The following is a 22,173-nucleotide window of genomic DNA, read 5'->3' on the forward strand; positions in this document are numbered from 1 at the left end:
ATATCTTCTTTATCCATTGTGTGTGTACCATAAAAAAGAATAAAATTTTGCATTTGCAACAACATGAATGACCTAGAGAGTATAACATTAAGTGCAGTAAGTCAGACAGAGGAAAACAAACACCGTATGATTTCTCTCATATGTGGAATTTAGGAAACACAACAAAAATACAGACAGACAAAAAAAAACCCCTCTGGCTCTTAAATACCAAAAACAAACTGGTAGGGGCTCCTGGGTGGCTCAGTGGGTTAAGCCGCTGCCTTCAGCTCGGGTCATGATCTCAGGGTCCTGGGATCGAGCCCCACATCGGGCTCTCTGTGGGGCGCCTGCTTCCCTTCCTCTCTCTTTGCCTGCCTCTCTGCCTGCCTGTGATCTCTGTCTGTCAAATAAATAAATAAAATCTTTAAAAACAAACAAACAAACAAACAAACTGATAGTTACCAAGGGAGTGGAGGGTATGGGGGAGGGGGTTGGGAAATGGGTGAAATAGGTGAAGGGGATTTAAGAGTACACTTATCTTAATGAGCACTGAGAAATGTATAGAATTTTTCAATCATTACACTGTACACCTGAAACTAATATAACACTGGATGTTAAGTACACTTGAATAAAACATTAACTAATTACGCCGTAACATAAAAAATAAATGAAAACTAAACTTCTACATTTCAGACCCATAAATTTTCAGGAATTATAGTTCTCAGGCAAAAAGCTAATTAGAGCTAATCAATTATTTTAGAAGCTTATATAATGCTCACCTGAAAACTCGCCCATAATTCCCATGTACTTTATATACACCATACAGTCGATCTGCTACTCTCTGGAACAAATTTTTAAAAGAAATTAATATTAGATCAAAGCTATACACAGTTTATTCTTTAAAAAAAGAGAAACGTTATCCTCATTTTAAAAAATGCTTAGTACAATAAACTTCAAAAACAAGAAAAAGAAAAAACTTTAATTTCCCAAAGTCTCATTATGCGGGGGCGGGGGAATACTGCTGCCATCATATTTATGTAACTGCTTTTATGTGTATATGTGTGTGTGTGTATATTATGTATATATGTATATATGTGTGTACATACATGTACACATACACACACATAAAAATAAAGAACATATGGGGCGCCTGGGTGGCTCAGTGGGTTAAGGCCTCTGCCTTCAGCTCAGGTCATGGTCTCAGGGTCCTGGGATGGAGCCCCGCATCGGGCTCTCTGCTCAACAGGGCGTCTGCTTCCTCCTCTCTCTCTCTGCCTGCCTCTCTGCCTACTTGTGATCTCTGTCAAATAAATAAATAAATAAATCTAAAAAAAAAAAAAAGAAAGAAAAGAAAAAGAACATATATGAACACGTTTTCATTACTGTTTAAAAATTTCCTATATTAAAAGTGATAGGGACACCTGGATAGCTGGTCGGTTAAGCAACTGCCTTCAGCTCAGGTCATGATTGCGGAGTCCCATGAGCAACTCCTTAATCAAGCTCCCCGCTCAGCAGGGAGCCTGATGCTCTCCCCTCTCATGCTCTCTCTCGCTCAAATATATAAATTTTTTTTAAAGGTGATAATATTTTTATCCAGCAGGCTACTATTACTTTTAATAAAAACCACTTTAAATAATTGCATAAAATTCCACGTAGCAGTGTATAAAATACAAAAACACTCCTTGTTGGATATTTAGCTACCCCTAAGTTTTTTAGTGTTATACATAATGTTTTAATAAAGATCTGAGAGTAAAGTTTTTTCTAAATTTCAATTGTTTCTTTATGATAAAGTCCTCAAACTGGCATTTATCAGAGGGAAAAATAAACATTTTCAATTTTATTAACAGTTTTATATACAAATGCTAAATACATGCAACATACTTCAATGCTACTTTTTCACGATAACTCCTTCTAACCAACACGTTAGATATTTTAATAAAAACAGAATTATAATTTAGATTGAGATGAAATATATACTGCTTAGCTAGTCACACAAATTTTACAAAAGACAAAACACCACAAACTATCCTCCAAAGTGTTATGGACGTGAACTGTAGGCCAAAAGGTAATCCCACATAAAACCCTAAACCCTAAAAAAAAATTTCCCGGGATACCAAAAAATTCTTGGTACACAGTTTCTAAATGTAAACCCTAGGATAAATTATGTTCCTAATTTCTTACTCAAACGTGAATAATCTGAGGAATTAGGCATTAACCATACAACAAATCCTAACCCTTTCAATACCAGCTTATAGTGAAGGAACCAGAATTATGAATACTTGGAGCAGGTCTAAGAGGAACATAAAATGTTTTCCATCTCTCCTTGGCTTGGCTTGAAGGAACGCATAGCCACTAGACTAGGGAGCAACACACCACAGGACTGCAACTTGTTTCTGTAAAGCCTCATTAGAACATTCATGTCAGCATGGTCCATGACTGCTTTCACAGCAGAGCTGAACAGATCTGACAGGGATCATATGGCCCAAAAGGCTGAAAATATTTACTATCTGGCCTTCCATAAAAGTCCATCCATCCCTACACTAGACTCAGGACAAAACTCACAGTCTTCATTCTGCTTGAAACACTCCAGAGTTGTCCCCAGACCTCTCAACTAATTTCTCTAAGGATATTATTTCCCAATTATTTTTTGAGTCCTATATAGAGTGTCAAAGTCTATTTGCTTTTTTTTAAAGTTGTTCCATCATCAAGTAAAGTTTGGGAAACATTGATATAATAAAATTTAACACTTCTTTTTTTTAAAAGATATTTATTTGAGAGAGAGCAAGCTTGAGGGAGGAAGGGTCAGAGGGAGCAGACCCCCTTCCCCGCCCCCCAACCACAGGACTCGATCCTTGGACTCCAGTATCATGACCTGAGCCAAAGGTGGTTGTTCAACCAACTGAGCCACCCACGCATCCCAAAATTTAACACTTTTCTTTTACGCAGGACTTTTTGGATCTTTACCACCATACATGAATCATGACTATTCAAGAGAGATATGGTTTACACTAGAAAACATCATACAGAACTGGCAAAATGCCATTCTAAACCACTAACTCTCTTAGATCTTTGTGCTTTAAAGATCAAACCTCTTCTGGAAAGCTGAGCATTTATCACCCACTAAGATATTAAGTATGGAAGAGAGGAAGAGCACTTATTAACCATGTAAGAACAGAAACTACAAGCAACTTAAGTACAAAATGCAGATCCAAAATAAATGTTCAAAGACAAAGTTTGGGGGCGTCTGGGTGGCTCAATCAATTAAGCATCTGCCTTTGGCTCAGGTCATGGCTCAGGTCCTGGGACTGAGCCCCTTGCTGGGCTCCCTGCTCAGCAGGAAGTCTGCTTCCCTCTCCTTCTACCCTTCGCCTTACTCATGCTCATGCCCTTTCTCTCTCTAATAAATAATTAAAATCTTTTTTAAAAAAAGGTTTGTAAATTCCAAGGATTAAAAGTTTATTTCTTTAAAGTATCTCACTCCTGGAAGCTGGTACAAAAGGATCTTCTACCACAATTAGAACTCTGAAAAATAATTTGGCCCACATAGCATGCCCAAAAGAGGTAAGAGTCTTCCTATACCAAAAAGGTGAGCAACCACATAAGGAACAACCTACCCACGAACTAGACCACACACACACAATAGTTGTTATGAGGCCAGCGTTTGTTATCAGCTATTCATGGAAACAAACGGATCCAGCCAACTTAAACATGAAATGACTTGTACCTAGGTAATCAGGCAGTGAGAAAGAAGATGAAACAAAGAAAAACTATAACCAAAAATTATCATTTCTAGAGAAAAGGAAAAGCAAAAAGGGCAGAAAAATAAAACAGGAATGATGAAAACCTAAAACCAAATTAATTCATGGGTCATTGGTGACAAGGAAAAGAAGCCAGAGTGCCAATTCCATTTCTGTTGACAAGTCTTTTGAAAACTGATCATCTGACAACTGACAGGGAAAAAGTGACACCTAGCAAATTCTATGACAGCAGAAGAAATGTGACAGACTCATCCAATCATTCTACCCAGCTCAGGATCATTCGGAGCAATAAGAATGCCTTTTCTGTCCTCACTGAAGTAGTAGCTGATTAAACGTTAAAATGGACAGTTTCAGGACATTCTTTGGATGATCCTAGACACACATAGCTTTTCTTTTCTTTTGAACTATTTCCTAAGGACTCAAAGATGATGAGAGTAAACTCTTGTTACTTACTGCTACAATGGTTCCCAAACGAGCTGCACGTAGTACTTTATACTGTCATCATCACTAAATAGCTCACAAACCCTAGACAGTACCATCTTTAGGACTACAAATGTCAAGTAGTATCTTAATAATTATAATATGCATTTTCACAGTATTTGTGAAGTTAATCCCCCCCTTGCTTTTAAATGTGATTTTTCCCTAAAGAGGCAGCATGTACTACAGAGGAAATACAGGATTTATAGTCAAACGAATGAGTTCAAATTCCAGCTCCTTCTTACTTTAGGGTTTAACTTTGGAGATTTAGTAAACGAAACCAACCCTTGTTATTACACCTTTCTTCTAGAAAGGTGGAAATGACCATCATATAACTTTGTAAGGATTAAATAAGATGACATTTGTGAGGGTCCTTGCAATAAGGGGGATGACTCAATGAAAGCCAGTTCTCTTCTTGCTCAGTCTACCTGAATTTATGTCCTCTGTCAATATGCCATTTATAGGTAGTTAAGGGCATGGGCTCTAGAGTCAGACAAAAGTGGAAATTTGGGGGGCATCTGGGTAGTTCAGCTGTTAAGTGGTTGCCTTCAGCTCAGGTCATGACCCCAGAGTTCTGGGATCGAGCCCCACATGGGCTCCTCAGTAGGAAGCCTGCTTCTCCCTCTCCCACTCCCCCTGCTTGTGTTTCCTCTCTCGCTGTGTCTCTCTCTCTCTGTCAAATAAATAAATACAATCTTTAAAAAAAAAAAAAGTGGAAATTTTTGCTCCACACATCTACTATAGTGTGGTATCAAATTATTTAATTTCATTTAGTTACTTTCCTTTGCCTCTGTTCCTAATCTACAAAATGGGGACAGTAACAGTACCTATCTTTAAAGGGCTATTGTGGGAACTTGGTAAGATTATTATAATATGCTTGACTGGCTGACACACAGTGGTGAATGTTAGCAATCAATATTGTCGTTCTGTTATTAATTACAAGACACAAATTATTTCACCTGAGTCTCATAATTCTATGAATAAGACACCTTCATATAACAAATATTTATTCAGTACCTACTACATCCCAGGCAGATATTCCCAATTTTTAGCAAAGAAACACACCCTGAAAGGTTACTAGATTTGTCTGAAGGACCCAATAAATGGCAGAGACACTGTCCAAAGCCAGCTCCTCTCTGTCTGCAGCCACCCACTCTTTTTTTTTTTTTTTTAAAGATTTTATTTATTTGACAGACAGAGAGCACAAGTAAGCAGAGATGCAGGTAGGAAGAGAGGAGGACGCGGGGTCCCTGCTGAGCAGAGAACCCGATGCAGGGCTGGATCCCAGGACCATGGGATCATTACCTGAGCCGAAGGCAGAGGCTTTAACCCACTGAGCCATCCACTCTTTAGGGTTGTTCTGTTTTGATCTCTTAAATATTTAACTCTTTAACCAATCTAAAACTTATTTTTTACCTTTTCTACTTTCAAAAGAATTCTTGACAGAAAAGATAGTCATATCTATTTTCCCTTCATCTGTTAGGAATTCATCCTCTGTCTCAAAAATCAAATACAATAAAATAAATTTAAAAAAGAATTCATCATCTGTCTCAAACAGCACTTAAGCCTTCTTCTCCTAACATTCTGAACGTTACAAAAAGGCCCTCCCTGTGGTGCTTTTTGTGTTGTCTATAGGCTTCTGTCTGTGTTGGGGCTTAAACCTTTCATTTTTACTTTTCTGTTACTGTCCATGATTAAATAGCCTTTTTCCCAACTTCAGAATAATCAGAATTTTAGCTAATCAGAAAGTATACTATAGGGGCGCCTGGGTGGCTCAGTCACTAAGTGTCTGCCTTTGGCTCGGGTCATGATTCCAGAGTCCTGGGGATAGAGCCCCACATGGGGCTCCCTGCTCAGCAGGAAGTCTTCTTCTCCCTCTCCCACTCCCCCTGCTGTGTTCCCTCTCTCACTGCCTCTGTCATTTAAATAAAATAAAATCTTAAAAAAAAAAAGAAAGAAAGCATCCTATATTGTTCACTAGCATTTAATCATTCCTTCATTCACTCACTCAGAATTTCAATTTGACTCACAGATCAAGTGCTGCCTTTCCTTTCAAGAGCTCAAGATATCTTCAATGTCATAAAGTTTCTGAAGACTTTTTCGTAAAGTTTAGGATGAGGTGCGTTGCTGACTTAGTCTGCAGAGCATTCAACTCTTGATCTCAAAGTTGTAAATTACAGCCCCATGCTGGGTACAAAGATTATTTAAAAATAAAATCTTAGGGAGGCCTAGGTCAGTTGGTTAAGCATCTGCCTTTGGCTCAGGGTCGAGTCCCACATCGGGCTCCATGCTCTGCAGGAAGCCTGCTTCTTCCTCTGCCTGCCACTCCCTCTGCTTGTGCTCCCTCTCTCTCTCTGACATATAAACACAAAAAAAAAATCTTAAAAAAAAAAAAAAAAACTTAAATAATTTTTAAAAAATATTTTATTTATTCACCTGAGGGAGAGAGAGAACATGGACAGGGAGGGACAGAGGGACAAAGGAGAGGGAGAAAGAATCTGAAGCAGACTCCATACTGTGCAGGGAGCCCACTTGGGGCTTGATCCCATAACCACGATATCATGACCTGAACTGAAACTAAGAGTTGGACACTCAACCGACTATGCCACCCAGGTGCCCCAATTTATACATATATATTTTTTAAATAAAATCTTGGATGTCTGGGTGGCTCAACTGGTTAAACATCTGCCTTCAGCTCAGGTTATAGTCCCAGGGTTCTGGAATTGAGTACCGAGTCAGGCTCCCTGCTCAGCAGGGAATCTGCTTCTCTCTTTGCTCCTCCCCACTCCTGCCGGGTGTGCGCACTCTCTCTCTAACAAATAAATAAATAGAATCTTGAGCAAAAACACACAAACAAAAAGCTTGGGATAAATATCTACACCCAGAATTCTCTTACTTATGTATTACAAACTCTTTGATGAAAAGGTTGTTTTCTTCAAAGGTTCTTTTCACATATACATTACTGACCAGTTCTCCTGGTTGGTTATAATTAAATTCAAGAAGCAATTTATCTCTCTTTTTTTTTTAGATTTTATTTATTTGACAGACAGGAATCACAAGTAGGCAGAGAGGCAGGCAGAGAGAGACGGTGGAAGCAAACTCCCCGCTGAGCAGAGAGCCTGATGTGAGGCTCGATCCTAGGACCCTGAGATCATGACCCGAGGTGAAAGCATTGGCTTTAACCCACTGAGCCACCCAGGTGCCCCAAGAAGCAATTTATTTTAACTACAGAGTATAAACTGATGGTTACCAGAGGGGGGAGGTAAGTGGGGGATGGGTCAAACAGGAGATGGGGATTAAGGAGCACATTTGCTGTAATGAGCACTGGGTGATGTATGAATTGTTGAATCGCTATACTGTACGCCTGAAACTAATATAACACTATAGGTTAACTATACTGGAATTTAAAATAAAAGAAGCAATTTCTCTACTTTTTCAGATCTTTCGTAAACATAAAAGTGTCAGCATATACATTCATTTGTTCATTCATTCAATGACTATATATATAGTGAGTATATACTAGGAATTGGACATGATTCCAGGGATTTAGCAGTGAGAAAATAAAGCTGCTCTTGTGCAACCCCTATATACTAGTAGAGAAGATAATTAACAAATTAAAATAGAACACAAATGTCTGATAGGGCTAATATAAAGACAATAACAATGACAGAATATGACAGAAAATAATAGAAAATTGCATCATATTTTATATAAGATGCCCAGGAAAGATTTCTCAGAGAGAGGCATTTGAGGTGAGAAATGAATGACAAAAAAAAAAATAGGTCAAGAGAGGTTCTTAAAGGGGGGCATGTGGGAAAAGTGATATGGGCATGAGGAAGAACAAATAAAGTCCTAGGGCAAAAACAAGTTTGATATGGCTAAATTTCACCATAATCTTTAAAGGTTATTAAATATTAAATCACATTTAAAAATATACTTTCAGCAGAAAACAATATATAATCACTATGGTTTATCTTGCCCTGTGACAATCTTCTTACTGTTTTATGAAAGCCATCATGTATGTATACCTTCTTCAGGCTAAATAAAAAGTCTCACAGCAATGACAATGACAATCATGTCTCCCTCCTTCAGGTCTCACTTAAATTTATTACCTATACTTCACAGCTTTTCTGAGTGTTTAGCTGTTAAACTCTGTTCAATTCACCGCTCTTCTCGAAGATTCCTCATAAATCAGATTCTAGCTGGTTTTTCTGCTTTGTCCTCTAGTTTTTTTCTGGGTCTGAAAGGCTGTTTGAGAGCCTTTCAATACCTGGGGTTTGTCATGTGAGTGCATAGTAATATACCTCTGCCTAATCGAACTCCCAGAACTGTTAACCTTCCTGCTAAAACAAGGCTTTCTACAGTGTTCCCCCCTCCCTTCCCTTTGGTTGAAGGTCTTTAAAAAGGATATTATCTTTCACAACCAGCCAGACCTCTAACTTAAATTGATTCTCCAAGGTTTCTAGTATAAAGGCAAAGCTGTATGAATTATTCTTCCAGTATTCTGGGGAGTCTCTGTCCCCCCCCACCCCCAACTTTCCACAAGAACTGTTGTCTAATGACCCAGATGTAGACTCTAGTCCAAGAATTCTCACAGGTCCTTTTCTTTTATTAGGAAGTATCTCATAATTTACTCAGGGAATCTAATGATATTCTAAATGGTTAAATAGGAGACTGGGCCAATATATTCAAAAGGATTTTTTTCCCTTATTTTTTTATACTTTTTATCATAGAAATCTTCAAATATACAAAAAGTAGAGAACAGCAGAACATAATTCCACTTCCCAACACTACCTTCAATAATTATTATATGGCCAATCTAGTTTCATCTAAAACTGCCTCCACTTTCCACTCCTCACCAGTAGATGATCTCATTAAAACAAATCCCATATAATGCATTTTAAGAGGTTTCCAATCAGTGTAAGTTATGATCCTAGACCTGGTATCCCAGTATCTTTCAAAGTTTTTTTTGTTTTGTTTTGAGATTTTATTTATTGGGGCGCCTGGGTGGCTCGGTGGTTTAAGTCTCTGCCTTTGGCTCAGGTCGTGATCCCAGGGTCCTGGGATCAAGCCCTGCCTTGGGCTCTCTGCTCAATAGGTAGCCTGCTTCCCCCTCTTTCTCTGCCTGCCTCTCTGCCTACTTGCCTATCTCTCTCTTTCTCTCTGTCAAATAAATAAATAAAATCTTGTTAAGAAAAAGATTTTTAAGAAAAACATATTTAAGAAATGTTTCTTTTTAAGAAAAACATTTCACTTTTTCTTAAAAAGATTTTATTGGGGCACCTGGGTGGCTCAGTGGGTTAAAGCCTCTGCCTTCAGCTCAGGTCATGACCCCAGGGTCCTGGGATAGAGCCCCACATCGGGCTCTCCACTCCTCTGGGAGCCTGCTTTCTCCTCTCTCTCTCTGCCTGCCTCTCTGCCTACTTGTGATCTCTGTCTCTCAAATGACTAAATAAAATCTTTTAAAAAAAAAAAAAAAAAGAAAAGAAAAGAAAAAGATTTTATTTATTTATTAGAAAGAAAGAACATGAGCTGGGGGAGAAGCAGAGGGAAAGGGAGAAGCAGACTCCCCACTGAGCAGGAAGCCAATGCAGGGCTCAATTTGGGGCTTGATCTGGGACTCCAGGATCATAACCTGAGCCAAAGGCAGATGCCTAACCAACTAAGCCACCCAGGTGCCCCTTTCTAAGTCTTTAGCACAGGCAAGTTCTAAGGATTCCCTGTCTACCACAGTCAATCACATGGTTAAATTCAGTGATTATCCCTCCATTTCTAATTTATTTTGTCATGGCAGACCATTACCCCAAATAAGTTTATATAGGAGAATTTAAGAGCACAGGCACAGGATGGCCTAACATATATAAGCTATTTCACTATTAAAGAAAAAAATAACCTTGAAAGTATAAGGATATCATTACATATAGATCTAAACTCCCACACTTACTTAATTAAATTTATTCCAACACTGAAACGGTAGGCCTTTGACAAGATAGTCAAACAACCATACACAATCTACAGAGAAAACAACAGGCTAAAAACCTTCAAGTTGTTTATGCCATGAAACATTTCACATTTTCTTAAAAATGCAATTTAGATGATAAATAAGCCAAATCTGAAAGCAAAAATCAGCTATTCATCATAAATACCATCCATTATCTAAAAACATTTCCTTATAAATGTGTGTCGAAAAACTCTTGGGGACCACTTACAGCTCTAACTCGAAGAAGATGTGAGATGACAGACTGTAGTTCATCACTGTAGTGTTTTAGTTCTGTAAATCTCCTGAAACAGGAAATAAATAAAACATCATTTTTTTCTCATGAAAACAAGTCAAAAACTGAAAGACAAAACAGGAGTTCCTGTGAACAATGAAACTGCTTCTATTTGACCATATGCTGGCTTTATGTACACACCAATACAAATTCAAAAAACTCTAAAACAACCATATTTTCTTTTGATATTTTTTCTGCTTTTGATATTTTTAAAGATGTCATACTTCATAATTTTTACTGTGAAACTGAGATAGAGAAAAAAATTATCTGAAAAATTACTTGAAAAAATTCATGGTGCTAAACTCCTGGTCTCTAACCTCAGTCTTTTTTTTTTTTTTAAGATTTTATTTATTTATTTGACAGAGAGAGATCACAAGTAGGCAGAGAGGCAGGCAGAGAGAGAGAGGAGGAAACAGGCTCCCTGCTGAGCAGAGAGCCCGATGTGGGACTCGATCCCAGGACCCTGAGATCATAACCTGAGCCGAAGGCAGTGGCTCAACCCACTGAGCCACCCAGGCGCCCTCTAACCTCAGTCTTTACGCTATTTAGTAATCTTTGTTTCCCTAATTTAGTGACTACCATTCTGCAAAAAGATATGAAACTTCTGATACTACCACCTGTCACTCTCCAACCAAGTTTCACACATTAAACACAGCCATTAGTAGGATCTCCTGCCAGCAAACACATCTACTTCTATTATTTCTTCCTTCCCCCAAGGGTCCTTCCTCCCATCAATACTCTATATTCTACCCTAGCTATACCCCAGATTCCTACTTTCTAACTTCCACTCTCTATAAGCTCCTTCTCTTTAGCATATAAACTAACTCTCCTATATTTAAAACCTACACACACTCCCTTGACAATACACCCAACTCTCAACACCCTCTCAAACCCAGGTCTCTCACACATACACTTTGACAAGGCATTCTCTCAAGTGACAACCACCTCCCATTCACTGTGCAGCCCAGTGCAGTCTACTTTCGCCTCCAGCACCCAAGGACAGAAATACTCCTGAAAAAATCGCTAATTATTCTCATGTTGCTAAAACCCAAGGATATCCTTTAGGCTTCATCTTTCTTGGTCCTTTCAACAATGTAGCAGCTACCGTCACCCTCCTTAAAAATTTGTTCCCTTGCTATCGGTTTTATTTTCTCATGATTTTCCTTATACTGTCTGGTTATGCCTGAAGTCTCTTTGGCAGTTCACATTTCTTTCACCCACTTGTTACACCTCCAACTTTAGTGTGCAAAGAACCCCTAAAGTGTTTGTTAGAAATGCTACCAAGGGCTTCTCAGTAGGAAAGGGGTGTGAACAAGCAAACTGTGCACGGAGGCCCTAGTGGGACTCAGGATGCTTGAATGTTTAACATGCCCAACCCACAGGATTCAGAGGCTACTCATCCTCAGATTACACTCTGGAAAATACCCCCAAAGTGTTGGTAATCCTTAGAGTACCACCCTGGGTCCTCAGTCAACTTAATAATCAATCTTTCAATCTACACACTCTACGTGACTTATCATTCACAAAGCTTTACAATTACATGCTACTGAATTCCAAACTGCTACCTCCTACCCGAATCTCTCTCCTAACCACCAGATCTATAACACCCAAATGACTAGCTGACATTTCTACTTGCTTAGATACCCAAAACTCAATTTATCTTCCCCTATCCCTCCCAAATCTCTCTTCCCTGTATTCCCTCACACTCCACAGACTGAAACTAGGGTGCCGTCTGTATTTTCTGCCTCATTCACTCATTCTACTAATCTACCTCTTGGTCTACGTCCTAAATATTGCCCAAATACTCTCTAAATATGCCACAAAAAGTAGAAGACTCAAGGCCCATTTCTAAACTGCTCTTTAACAGACTAGTTTGAAGAAACATAGCTTATTTTATTTAAGTTTATTATTTATTTTTTTAGTAATCTCTACACTGAATGTGGAGCTCCAACTCATGACCCCAAGATCAACAGTCACATGCTCTTCTGACTAAGCCAGCCAGGTGCCCCAGTTTGAAGAAACATAAACATGCGTGAAGCTAGCATCATTTTGATAATCCCTCTAAAACAATGTTTTCTACATTTTAAGAAAGGACAGAATAAAAATATTTTAGTGATATAAACTATTTTAGTAATAGTATGAATAATAATTATATATTGGACCACCTAGACCCAGTATATAAAATATATATAATATATAATATATGATATAACTAGAACAGAGATTCTCTATGTGAAGACTCTGTTTTAACAATGAATGATATGGGGGTGCCTGGCTGGCTCAGTTGGAGGAACATCTGACTCTTGACCCTCAGGTCATGAGATCCCATGTTTGGTGTAGAAATTACTTAAAAATAAATAAATAGAACTTAAAAAAAAAAAAAAAGGACAATGAATGATATAGACAATCCTCTTATCTAGAACTTAAGGCAAACAAATTCTACTAATTACTAATTATATATTAGTTACACATTGTAAGAACAGAAGCAAAAAACTGCCTTGGTTATGTTGTTGGTCATATCAAACTTAAAATTCTATATATAATATGGATATTAAATAAAATCTTATAATCCAGAAACCTGGTTAGGTCAGAAAAGGGAAGGCCTCATTCAATTGCTAAACTCTTAAGCTGAAAGACATTCAACTGACAAAATACTAAAATAATTAAAATACAGTCTCATCTACTTGCTCCTCAAATGAATGTACATCCACCAAAGTCATAAAACTAGCTTACTAGGTTCCTCAAAGCTTTTTTTGGAGGCTAACTTAAAATTTTAGTTCTTTACCTAGAGAACATCTCTTATATACCATGCATGTCATTATAACCCTCATAATGAAACCTCAGTGGAATCTTAAATTCTTATTACTAAGTGAAAAAAGCCAATCTGAGGGCGCCTGGGTGGCTCAGTGGGTTAAGCCGCTGCCTTCGGCTCAGGTCATGATCTCAGGGTCCTGGGATCGAGTCCCGCATCGGGCTCTCTGCTCGGCGGGGAGCCTGCTTCCCTCTCTCTCTCTCTGCCTGCCTCTCTGTCTACTGTGATCTCTCTCTCTGTCAAATAAATAAATAAAATCTTTAAAAAAAAAAAAAAAAAAAAAAAAAAAAAAAAAGAAAGAAAAAAGCCAATCTGAGAAGGCTATATACTGTATATGACATTCTAGATAAGGTAAAACTATGGAAATCACTGGTTGCCAGGGGTTGGGATGGAGGGATAAATAGGCAGACCACAGAGGATTTTTATTTAGAACAGTGAAAATACTTGGGGTTTTTTGTTGTTTATTTTTGTTTTTATTTATTTATTTTAATTTTAAGTATGCTCCACGCCCAACATGGGGCTTGAACTCATGACCCTGAGACTAACAGTCATGTGCTCCATAGACTGAGCCAGCCATAAGACCCATGACAGTGTAAATACTTTGCATGATATGATAGTGATGAATAAATGTCATTATAAATTTGTCTAGAGTGAATCCTAACTTAATGTCTTTGGGTGATAATAGTGTGGTCAAAAGAGATTCATCAACTGTAACAAATGTACCATTCTGGTGGGGGACGTTAGCAGTGGGGTTGACTGTGCATGTGTGTGGGCAGAGGGTAAATATGGGACCTCTGTGCTATCCATTCAATTTTTCTGTAAAACTAAAACTCCTCTAAAAAGTCAATTAAGTGACACCTGAGTGGCTCAGTTGGTTATAAGCATCTGACTTCAGCACAGGTCATGATCTCAGGGTCCTGGGATGCAGTCCCACATCAGGCTCCCTGCTCAGCGGGGAGCCTGCTTCTCCATTTGTCCTCTCCCTCTGCCCCTATCATGCCCATGCTCATGCTCTCATTCTCCCTTTCCCAAATAAATAAATGTTTTTTAAATAAATAAATAAGTCTATTAAAAAAACCCAAAAAAACAAAAAACCTAAGGGCAGCTCAGTCGTTAAGTGGCTGCCTCTGGCTCGGGTCATGATCCCAGGGTTCTGGGATTGAGTCCTGTATCGGGCTCTCTGCTCGTTTGTAGAGTCTGTTTCTGCCTCACCCACTCCCCCTGCTTGTGTTCCCTCTCTCATTGTGTCTGTCAAATAAATAAAATCTTTTAAAAAGTAAGGTAAAATAAAATAAAAAATTTTAAAAACCCTCAATGGTTACCATCACAATTTCCTGATCACCAAAACTTTAAATATTTATTTATATTATATATTCAATATTTATATTAAAAGCTAAAGGCATTATGCTAATGTGTTATGATTTATAAAGTCAGGCATAATACATTATCAGACTATGCAAACCTGGCATTTGGTAAGAATTTACATCACAAAGAAATTAATGCTGAAGGCCTAACTAGAGAAATTCTAACACACATCATGCCCTTTGTAGCCAAAAATGGAAAAGCCTCATCTGCCTGAGCAACTTTCTAACTAAAAAATTTAGCTGAATCAAAGACCAGGTAAAGGTCCATATGATGAGGAGCCTAAATTATCCACCCAATTCAGAGAATGAGTAAAACCAAAATATTGAGAAAGGCCTAGGGCCCATCCTAAGGAAATTTTTTTCTGAATGCACAGGCTTCCTTTATTATAGAAATGGTCTCAAAACACCAAACTGATGTTAATGAAGTCAATCAGCTATCATATAAATACATCTCCATGAAATTATTATACTAGTATACATTTATCTATCAAGTTTTCTTGGTAGACGAAGTAGTTTATTATTAAATATATACGTAACATATAATAATCTTATCTTGAACTCTGTACATATTTGACAAGCAAAGTCATTAAGAAAAACTACTTCATATGAAATTAAAATTATATCTCTTAATTTTCTGATATCTTCAACATTTTCATAAATCCTTCTAGAAAAAAGCAGTGGTTTAATTTTCTAAAACCTTAGTTACTTGTAACCTTAAACCTAATTAAGTTACCAAATCTCAAAATCAGTTTTAGACTGTAAGAGGATTTCACTAAATGTAAATTACTTTTTAAAATAGTTAGCAAATAAACTGCATACATTCAGAAATGAAAAATTAAATCATTCAAAACAACACTGTAATTGTTATTAAAACAAAACCTTACTTGTCTGGGTTTTTCACTCTGAATGTTGCATTAAGCGCTTTTAACCTGGAGTCTGCCTGGAAAAAATAATTTATTCACTTAATACAATTACATTTCAGGTTACAAATCCAAACAGTTTTACTTTTCCTTTAGAAGATGCTCGAGTACAGTTTTCTTCATATCATTTGTGTCAAACACATTAAACATATCTAAAAGAAAAAGGCTTAGTAGTTATTTTTGAAAACACTACAAAAACAATGTTTTAATAAAATGAATACATGGCATTCAATGGTATCAAAGTAAAACAATTACAAACATCAACACACTAACAGATATATATATATATATATACCTCTCCATTACCACATGTCAGAAAAAGTCATGAGAGAAAAGTAGTTTACCTTTCTCTAAATCAAGAAAAGCAATGATAAACTAAATAAAACTACTGCTCTAAAGCACATCCATTACTGCAGGTCGTTCCCAGATGGAATCCAAATCAAATACACACTGGTTTTTTCACTGTCATGATCGGTATCTTAAAAAAGAAATATGGAAATACCTGAACTAAATACTGTACACTAAAGTAAAACAAGATGACATCAAATTAGTTTTTATCTGGCTGATAGAAAATGTCACAAGACAACACAACTTTTCAACTATCTTTTTTTGCTAACTTTTTAACTATTTTTATTTATTTTAAATAACTGCTCTCAAAGGAGGAACAGAGGGATCAGCACTAAGCAATAACTGAATTCTATAAAATGTACACTTAATATATCCAAATCCTATCTAAGTTCTCACAAAGAAAAGAAGAGAAGAGGAAAAGGAAAAGGAAAGAAGAGGAAAATGAAAATGAAAGGAGAGAAAAGGAAAAAAAACACTGAATTACTTTTCTGACCAGGCACAGAAACTATAGAATTCAAAAGAGTTGGCTCAATCAAAAATTAATTTTATAATATAGCTGGAAACTTACAATCAGCTTGAAAATTTCACATTACTCCAATTTCCAACCAACAATTACATATACTCTCAAATTAATAAAATAAGACAAAACCAATTCTAGGGCTCCCCAAATTACTTGGCTTAGAAAATAAAAAACAAATGCAACAAATACGTTACTCCACAAACTAAGCCTCTCTTAGAACTTCAGACTACAAGTTATTCAAAAAGCTATCATGAGTATATATAGATACTTAATTTATCACTGATTTCTGGGGATCCTCTTATCTCTAAAATCAGTATTTCACCAATTCTAGACCTTTCTCACTTCTTAGGGGCAAACAAGCTAGTGCATGTGAAAGTCCTTATATATATATGTACCTATTAATTTAAGGCATATATCACGCCCTTCTGTTCTACTAACTAATTAAAATAACTAAATACCAAAGTGTTGAAGACTCTATATTTACATACAAACGTGATTCTTTAAATGAGGATGAAATTACATTAAAACTATGAGGAAAGAAGGATATTTTCATTTGTACTTTTCCTGGAATCTCAAATTCTTAAGAACACCAATTTATTTTTTACTTTTAATGTCAACAATTTACCAATTTAGAAGTCATATAGAATGTTAAATATCACCACCCTAAACTTTGCTTACCCATCAACCGGTCAGGTCAGTTCCATGAGAACATCCAACTCAGTATGCTTACCATTTCGCAAGATTCCACAAGATTTCAGAAGTTGCCTAAAATGTCCCCAAAGCCAGATCTCGTAAAATACACCTGGACTACTTCAAACCACACAGCTTACCAACCCTCTTTCAGAATCCCCATTAAATATCTAAAGAAGCCCCTGACCCATCACTGTTTCATACCATCTTCTTTTATCTCCTTTAAAACAACACAACTTGGAATCGTTAGTTGTTCACTTGTCTCAACTATCCACTAGAATAGAAGAGTCATTTTAAAAAGCACATTGCGCATAGTGCCCCTGGGAACTGCACAACGACAGCCCCAACAATACTTCCATCTCCTGTGCTCTCTACTGTACCCCCAGGGCCTCACAAAGCCTGCACAAGACAAACACGCTGAATGAAAAATAACCCAACCATTCTCCAGCCCCAAGTTCCTACCTTACTTCCCATGTTCTCCTTCAGTCCCCACTTCCTCCCCTTTCCCGGTTCCTATTCCATATTTTACCTTACATGTCCTGGATCTTGTCTTCCCCTGGGTGACTTCATTTTCTGATTCTTCTCTTCCCCAAAATGTTGCCTAGCTACCCACCACCCCCAGCTTGGGCCTCTCTCACGTTCCTCTTCAATGGCTCCCAGCTTGACTCCACTGCAGGTTTCTTATTCCTGTCTCGGCTCTAATGTTCTCTCTTCAACCATGTGACCCAATTTATCCAGGACAGTCCTGGTTTATGCTTACTGTCCTAGACTCATTATTAATAGTGCCCCTTTTCACTCTTGAAAGTGTCCCCATTTGGACAATAAATTTTACGGTCATCTATCTCCAAATAATCTCTGGAAAAAAATCTCTGCTGTCATACTCTTTAACAAAGATTATCTATAACTATTTTAAAGTATCTTATTTATATGTTAATCTAATGTCTCCAACTACTAAAATATAAGCTCCATAAGAACATGGGAGTTTATGAAGGTTTCCAGCTCATCCGCTACTGTTTCCACAGCACCTGGCAAAGCACCTGACACTCTGCAGGCACCCGGTATTTATCACAACGGCTCTCTCGACATTTCTCTGTAATACACAGATTAGCAGGGATCTTAAAAATCCAGATAGGGACACCAGCAGCCTGTACTCCAAGCAACAAAAAGGGTTCTGGGTTCCTCTGAGTCAATGTAAATTCATGTAAGGTTTGGGTATATGGATGACACTTTCTTGTAAGTAACTTACTGAGTTAATAGGAGTTAGAAGAGTACTACTTTATACTAAAGTAACTAGTTTATATGTTCATTACTCTAGAAAAGCTCTTTGCTCTCCTTTCACTAAATTGGTTAACACGAATTTTTATATATATATTCAAGACAAAAAATGCCAATATAATGCAGGGATGAAAAGAGTTGCTGCTCATGTTTATATTAAATAGAGCAGTGATAAAAAAGAAACTAGATTTTTGGGGTGCCTGGGCAGCTCAGTCAGTTAAGTGATGGACTCTTAATTTCAACTCAGGTCACAATCTCAGGGTCATGAGACTCAGTCCCGCATCAGGCTCCACACTCAACAGAGTCTGTTAGAGATTCTTTCCCTCTCCCTTTATCTCACTACTATTCTTTCTTTCTCAAATAAATAAATAAAATCTTAATTAAAAAAAAAGAAAAGAGACTTATATAATTATCTTCCTGAGTATAGTAATTACTCTAAAATGATTTAAGATAATATTAATCTAGTAGGCCAAAACTAAAATTAAACAAACATGTGTGAAAAAAGGAAAATCAGGGGCATCTGGGTGGCTCAGTCAGTTAAGCATCTGCCTTTGGCTCAGGTCCTGGTCTCAGGGTCTAAAGCCCCATGTTGGGCTTCCTGTCTACAGGGAGTCTGCTTCTCCTTTTCCCTCTGCCCCTTCCCTGCTCTCTCTATCTCTAAAATAAATAAAATCTTTAGTCAAAAAAAAAAAAAAAGGAAATTAAAAATAATGAAAATTTAAGTAAGCTGACGTTTAAATTTGATTGACAATCCAAAAACCAAGGGCCAAAGTCAAATACCCTCTCCTTTTTTTTTTTGAAGTAGGCTCCACACCCAGCACGGAGCCCAGTGCGGGGCCTAAACCTACAACCCGGAGATGAAGACCTGAGCTGAGATCCAGAATCAGACACTTAACTGACTAAGCCACCCAGATGCCTCATAACATCAAATATTCTTATAAAATATAAACATTTGGTTTGATTCAGAACAATCTCACTTTCACAGACTAGTTTCCAATACTCCCTTTACCAACCATTTTTACATGCAATTTATAACAAAAAGGAGAGGTAATATGGGATGGTAACAAGTATGCACATGAACCTTACATACATGCACGCATGCATGTATATATGTGTGAGATGGTCTAAAAAAGATTCCATTTCACTGATGAAAGGACTTAAAACAAGAACCAGCCACAACAAAACAAGAATACAGCAGGATACAAGGATTTCCAAACTCTCTTCATATATCTTATTTCTGTTCCATATCATTAAAGTCTGACTTTTCCAATTATTAACATCACGCATAAAGTATTACCTTTCAAAGTGAAAAGTGAAACTAAGGTTTCACCATAAGGCAACCCAAATAGAAATATTTTAACTCTTAAATAGCACCTATCAGAAGATTCAATGCACTAAATACACAGCACAATCTATATAGATGAAGAAATTCAAGGGCTCTCTCAGGGTCACCAAAGTCATGGCCAAATACTGGGTTCAAAGACAAAGAACTGCTAACTAGTTACTAAACTAATGACTAAATCTGTGACTGTTACATAAAGAGAAGTCACCAAAACCATTGTTTTACTTTTCTCTTTTTCTTAATATTAGATCCTAACATCTTAGACTAGTTCTCAGAAAACCTATCAAAATAAAAACATTTTTTTTAAAGTTTTGAGTTATCTCAAATTCAACTCTAAATTAAAATTCCAATATTCTGAGTGCCATAAAGTAACAAATTATAGCCAAGAAAATTCTAATTTTTTCATGATTCATTGGAATCAGGTTATGATATAATTAGATACTCGATTATATTTTCCATGCACAAATTTTATCTTCCTAGTTTTTTGCGTTAAATTTCAAATACCTAACTGCCAATACAAAAATCTCTAAGAGGTATTTTCATAACTACTGTAAAGACATTTTGTTCTTGTTGTCTAGACCTAGAATTATCATTTCATTTGTTCATCATTCTATATATCCTATCAATTTACATTACATTTTTCTACTTACCTGTTCAGTTTACACAAGAGATAAAAACTTTCGAAAATTTGCCAACAACCTGTGTTTACACTACTTTTGGAGCCAACAGGGAGAGCAGACAGGAGTCAGGGTGGCCTCACACCATACCATGCTTTTCAATTTTTAGACAGTAATTTCATCCCCAAGGACAAATTATAATGGCTAAATCTGAAAAGCTGTATCACTAGCAGACACTAATTGAAAATGACTCATATGCCCACTCAAAACTGACCACCATGTCCCAGCAGACAGAAGCATGACATTTGGCTCATCTTTTAGTCTGCTATGATTAGGAATGCCAAGCTCAATTCTTCAGAAGTGTCTTTCCTATCTGATAAAAAAGAGCAAGTAAGTGGGCAAGAAATGTGAGTGGCAGTGGTAAAGGCAGAGAGGGTTAAGGAAAAAAAAACAAGATACAATGCCTATGGGCATAGTGTGGGAAAAATCTACGACTTATGTCTAAATTACTGATTCAGGGGCACCTGGGTGGCTCAGTGGGTTAAAGCCTCTGCCTTCGGCTCGGGTCATGATCCCAGGGTTCTGGGATCGAGCCCTGCATCGGGCTCTCTGCTCAGCGGGGGGCCTGCTTCCTCCTCTCTCTGTCTGCCTCTCTGCCTGCTTGTGACCTGTCTGTCAAATAAATAAATAAATAAATAAATAAAAATCTTAAATTACTGATTCAAAACATTCTTTCCCAACAGAATGAAATTCATAAATATGCCCACTCTAGACTCATCAATAATAAAATTATGCAAATCCAAAGGGAATTCACAGTGTTTCTTTGAAAACCCTCCTAATGATATTAGAAGCAAAGTCTTTTCCCAACATTCACACATTCAATAAGTATCAAATATCCACTAAGTGCATGGCATTATCCTTGGAATTGTAAAGGAACTTGTCAAACTATTTCATACAAATATTCTTACCTTCAGTTGAAACCCAGTTTCATTCACGGTCTCCTTCCAGTTACCTTCCTAAAAATTAAAGTTAATTTTAGGAATCATTGCAAAATAAAACCACCTATAAAGAATACTCCAAATTAAATAAAGTATCTATTATTCTGTTCTTTCAGGGAAGATGGGAGAAAGGTTCAAAAAAAGAATCCATTTCAAAATTAAGCATATAATCGAGAGTCCAAAAGATTACCAAAAGACAGACCTAAGATTTTATAAATCTGGGCTTCAAAAAACTAAAGACTAATTTTGATATCATTTAAGTGATGCCAGAAAGTACTGTCTTTAGTATCTCTAAGTATAAAAATGTCAGCTGAATTGGGGATGGTATGTGCTATGGTTAGTGCTGTGAAGAGTGTAAACCTGGCGATTCACAGACCTGTACCCCTGGGGCTAATAATACATTATATGTTTACAAAAAAAATTAAAAAATTATTTTTAAAAATGTCAGCTGAGTGATGTAACCTAATAATTTTAAAAATCAAAATGAACTGAAAAACATGAATAAATGTATATTAAAGCTGCTGCAAAGAGATACCTAAGCCTAAGGATTCTACAGTTTAAAAGGAAAAAAAATGAATTTTTTTAAAAGACTAATAAATAAAAGAAAAATACCTGTGTTAAAAACAAATAGAAGATTTTGTCTCTACAAAGGATGGGATGCGAGGCAACTCTCAAGAGAAAGTTTTCCAAGCCAATCCGTCGTCTTTCCACAAAATCAGGGTCCATGTTGTCAGCGGAGAGTTTATGCCAAACGAATTCTGCCTAGGTAAACAAAACGGTCATGAAGAACAGTCTCAGCAC

At 37.0% G+C, this 22,173-nt stretch overlaps 1 protein-coding gene across 1 annotated transcript in view; it reads right to left on the reverse strand.

Moving 5' to 3' along the window:
* The window catches only part of SNX4 (sorting nexin 4), a 67,534-nt gene that overhangs the window by 24,655 nt on the left and 20,706 nt on the right, over positions 1–22,173 (reverse strand). Inside the window, exons 4-8 of the mRNA XM_059162948.1 lie at positions 21,985–22,134; positions 21,343–21,390; positions 15,547–15,602; positions 10,424–10,496; positions 759–820 (exon numbers count right to left, since the gene is read on the reverse strand). Coding sequence (XP_059018931.1) covers positions 759–820; positions 10,424–10,496; positions 15,547–15,602; positions 21,343–21,390; positions 21,985–22,134 — 389 coding nt within the window. The remainder of the gene's footprint in view (positions 1–758; positions 821–10,423; positions 10,497–15,546; positions 15,603–21,342; positions 21,391–21,984; positions 22,135–22,173) is intronic.

This window comes from Mustela lutreola, chromosome 2 (assembly GCF_030435805.1).
Source record: "Mustela lutreola isolate mMusLut2 chromosome 2, mMusLut2.pri, whole genome shotgun sequence".
NCBI lineage: Eukaryota > Metazoa > Chordata > Mammalia > Carnivora > Mustelidae > Mustela > Mustela lutreola.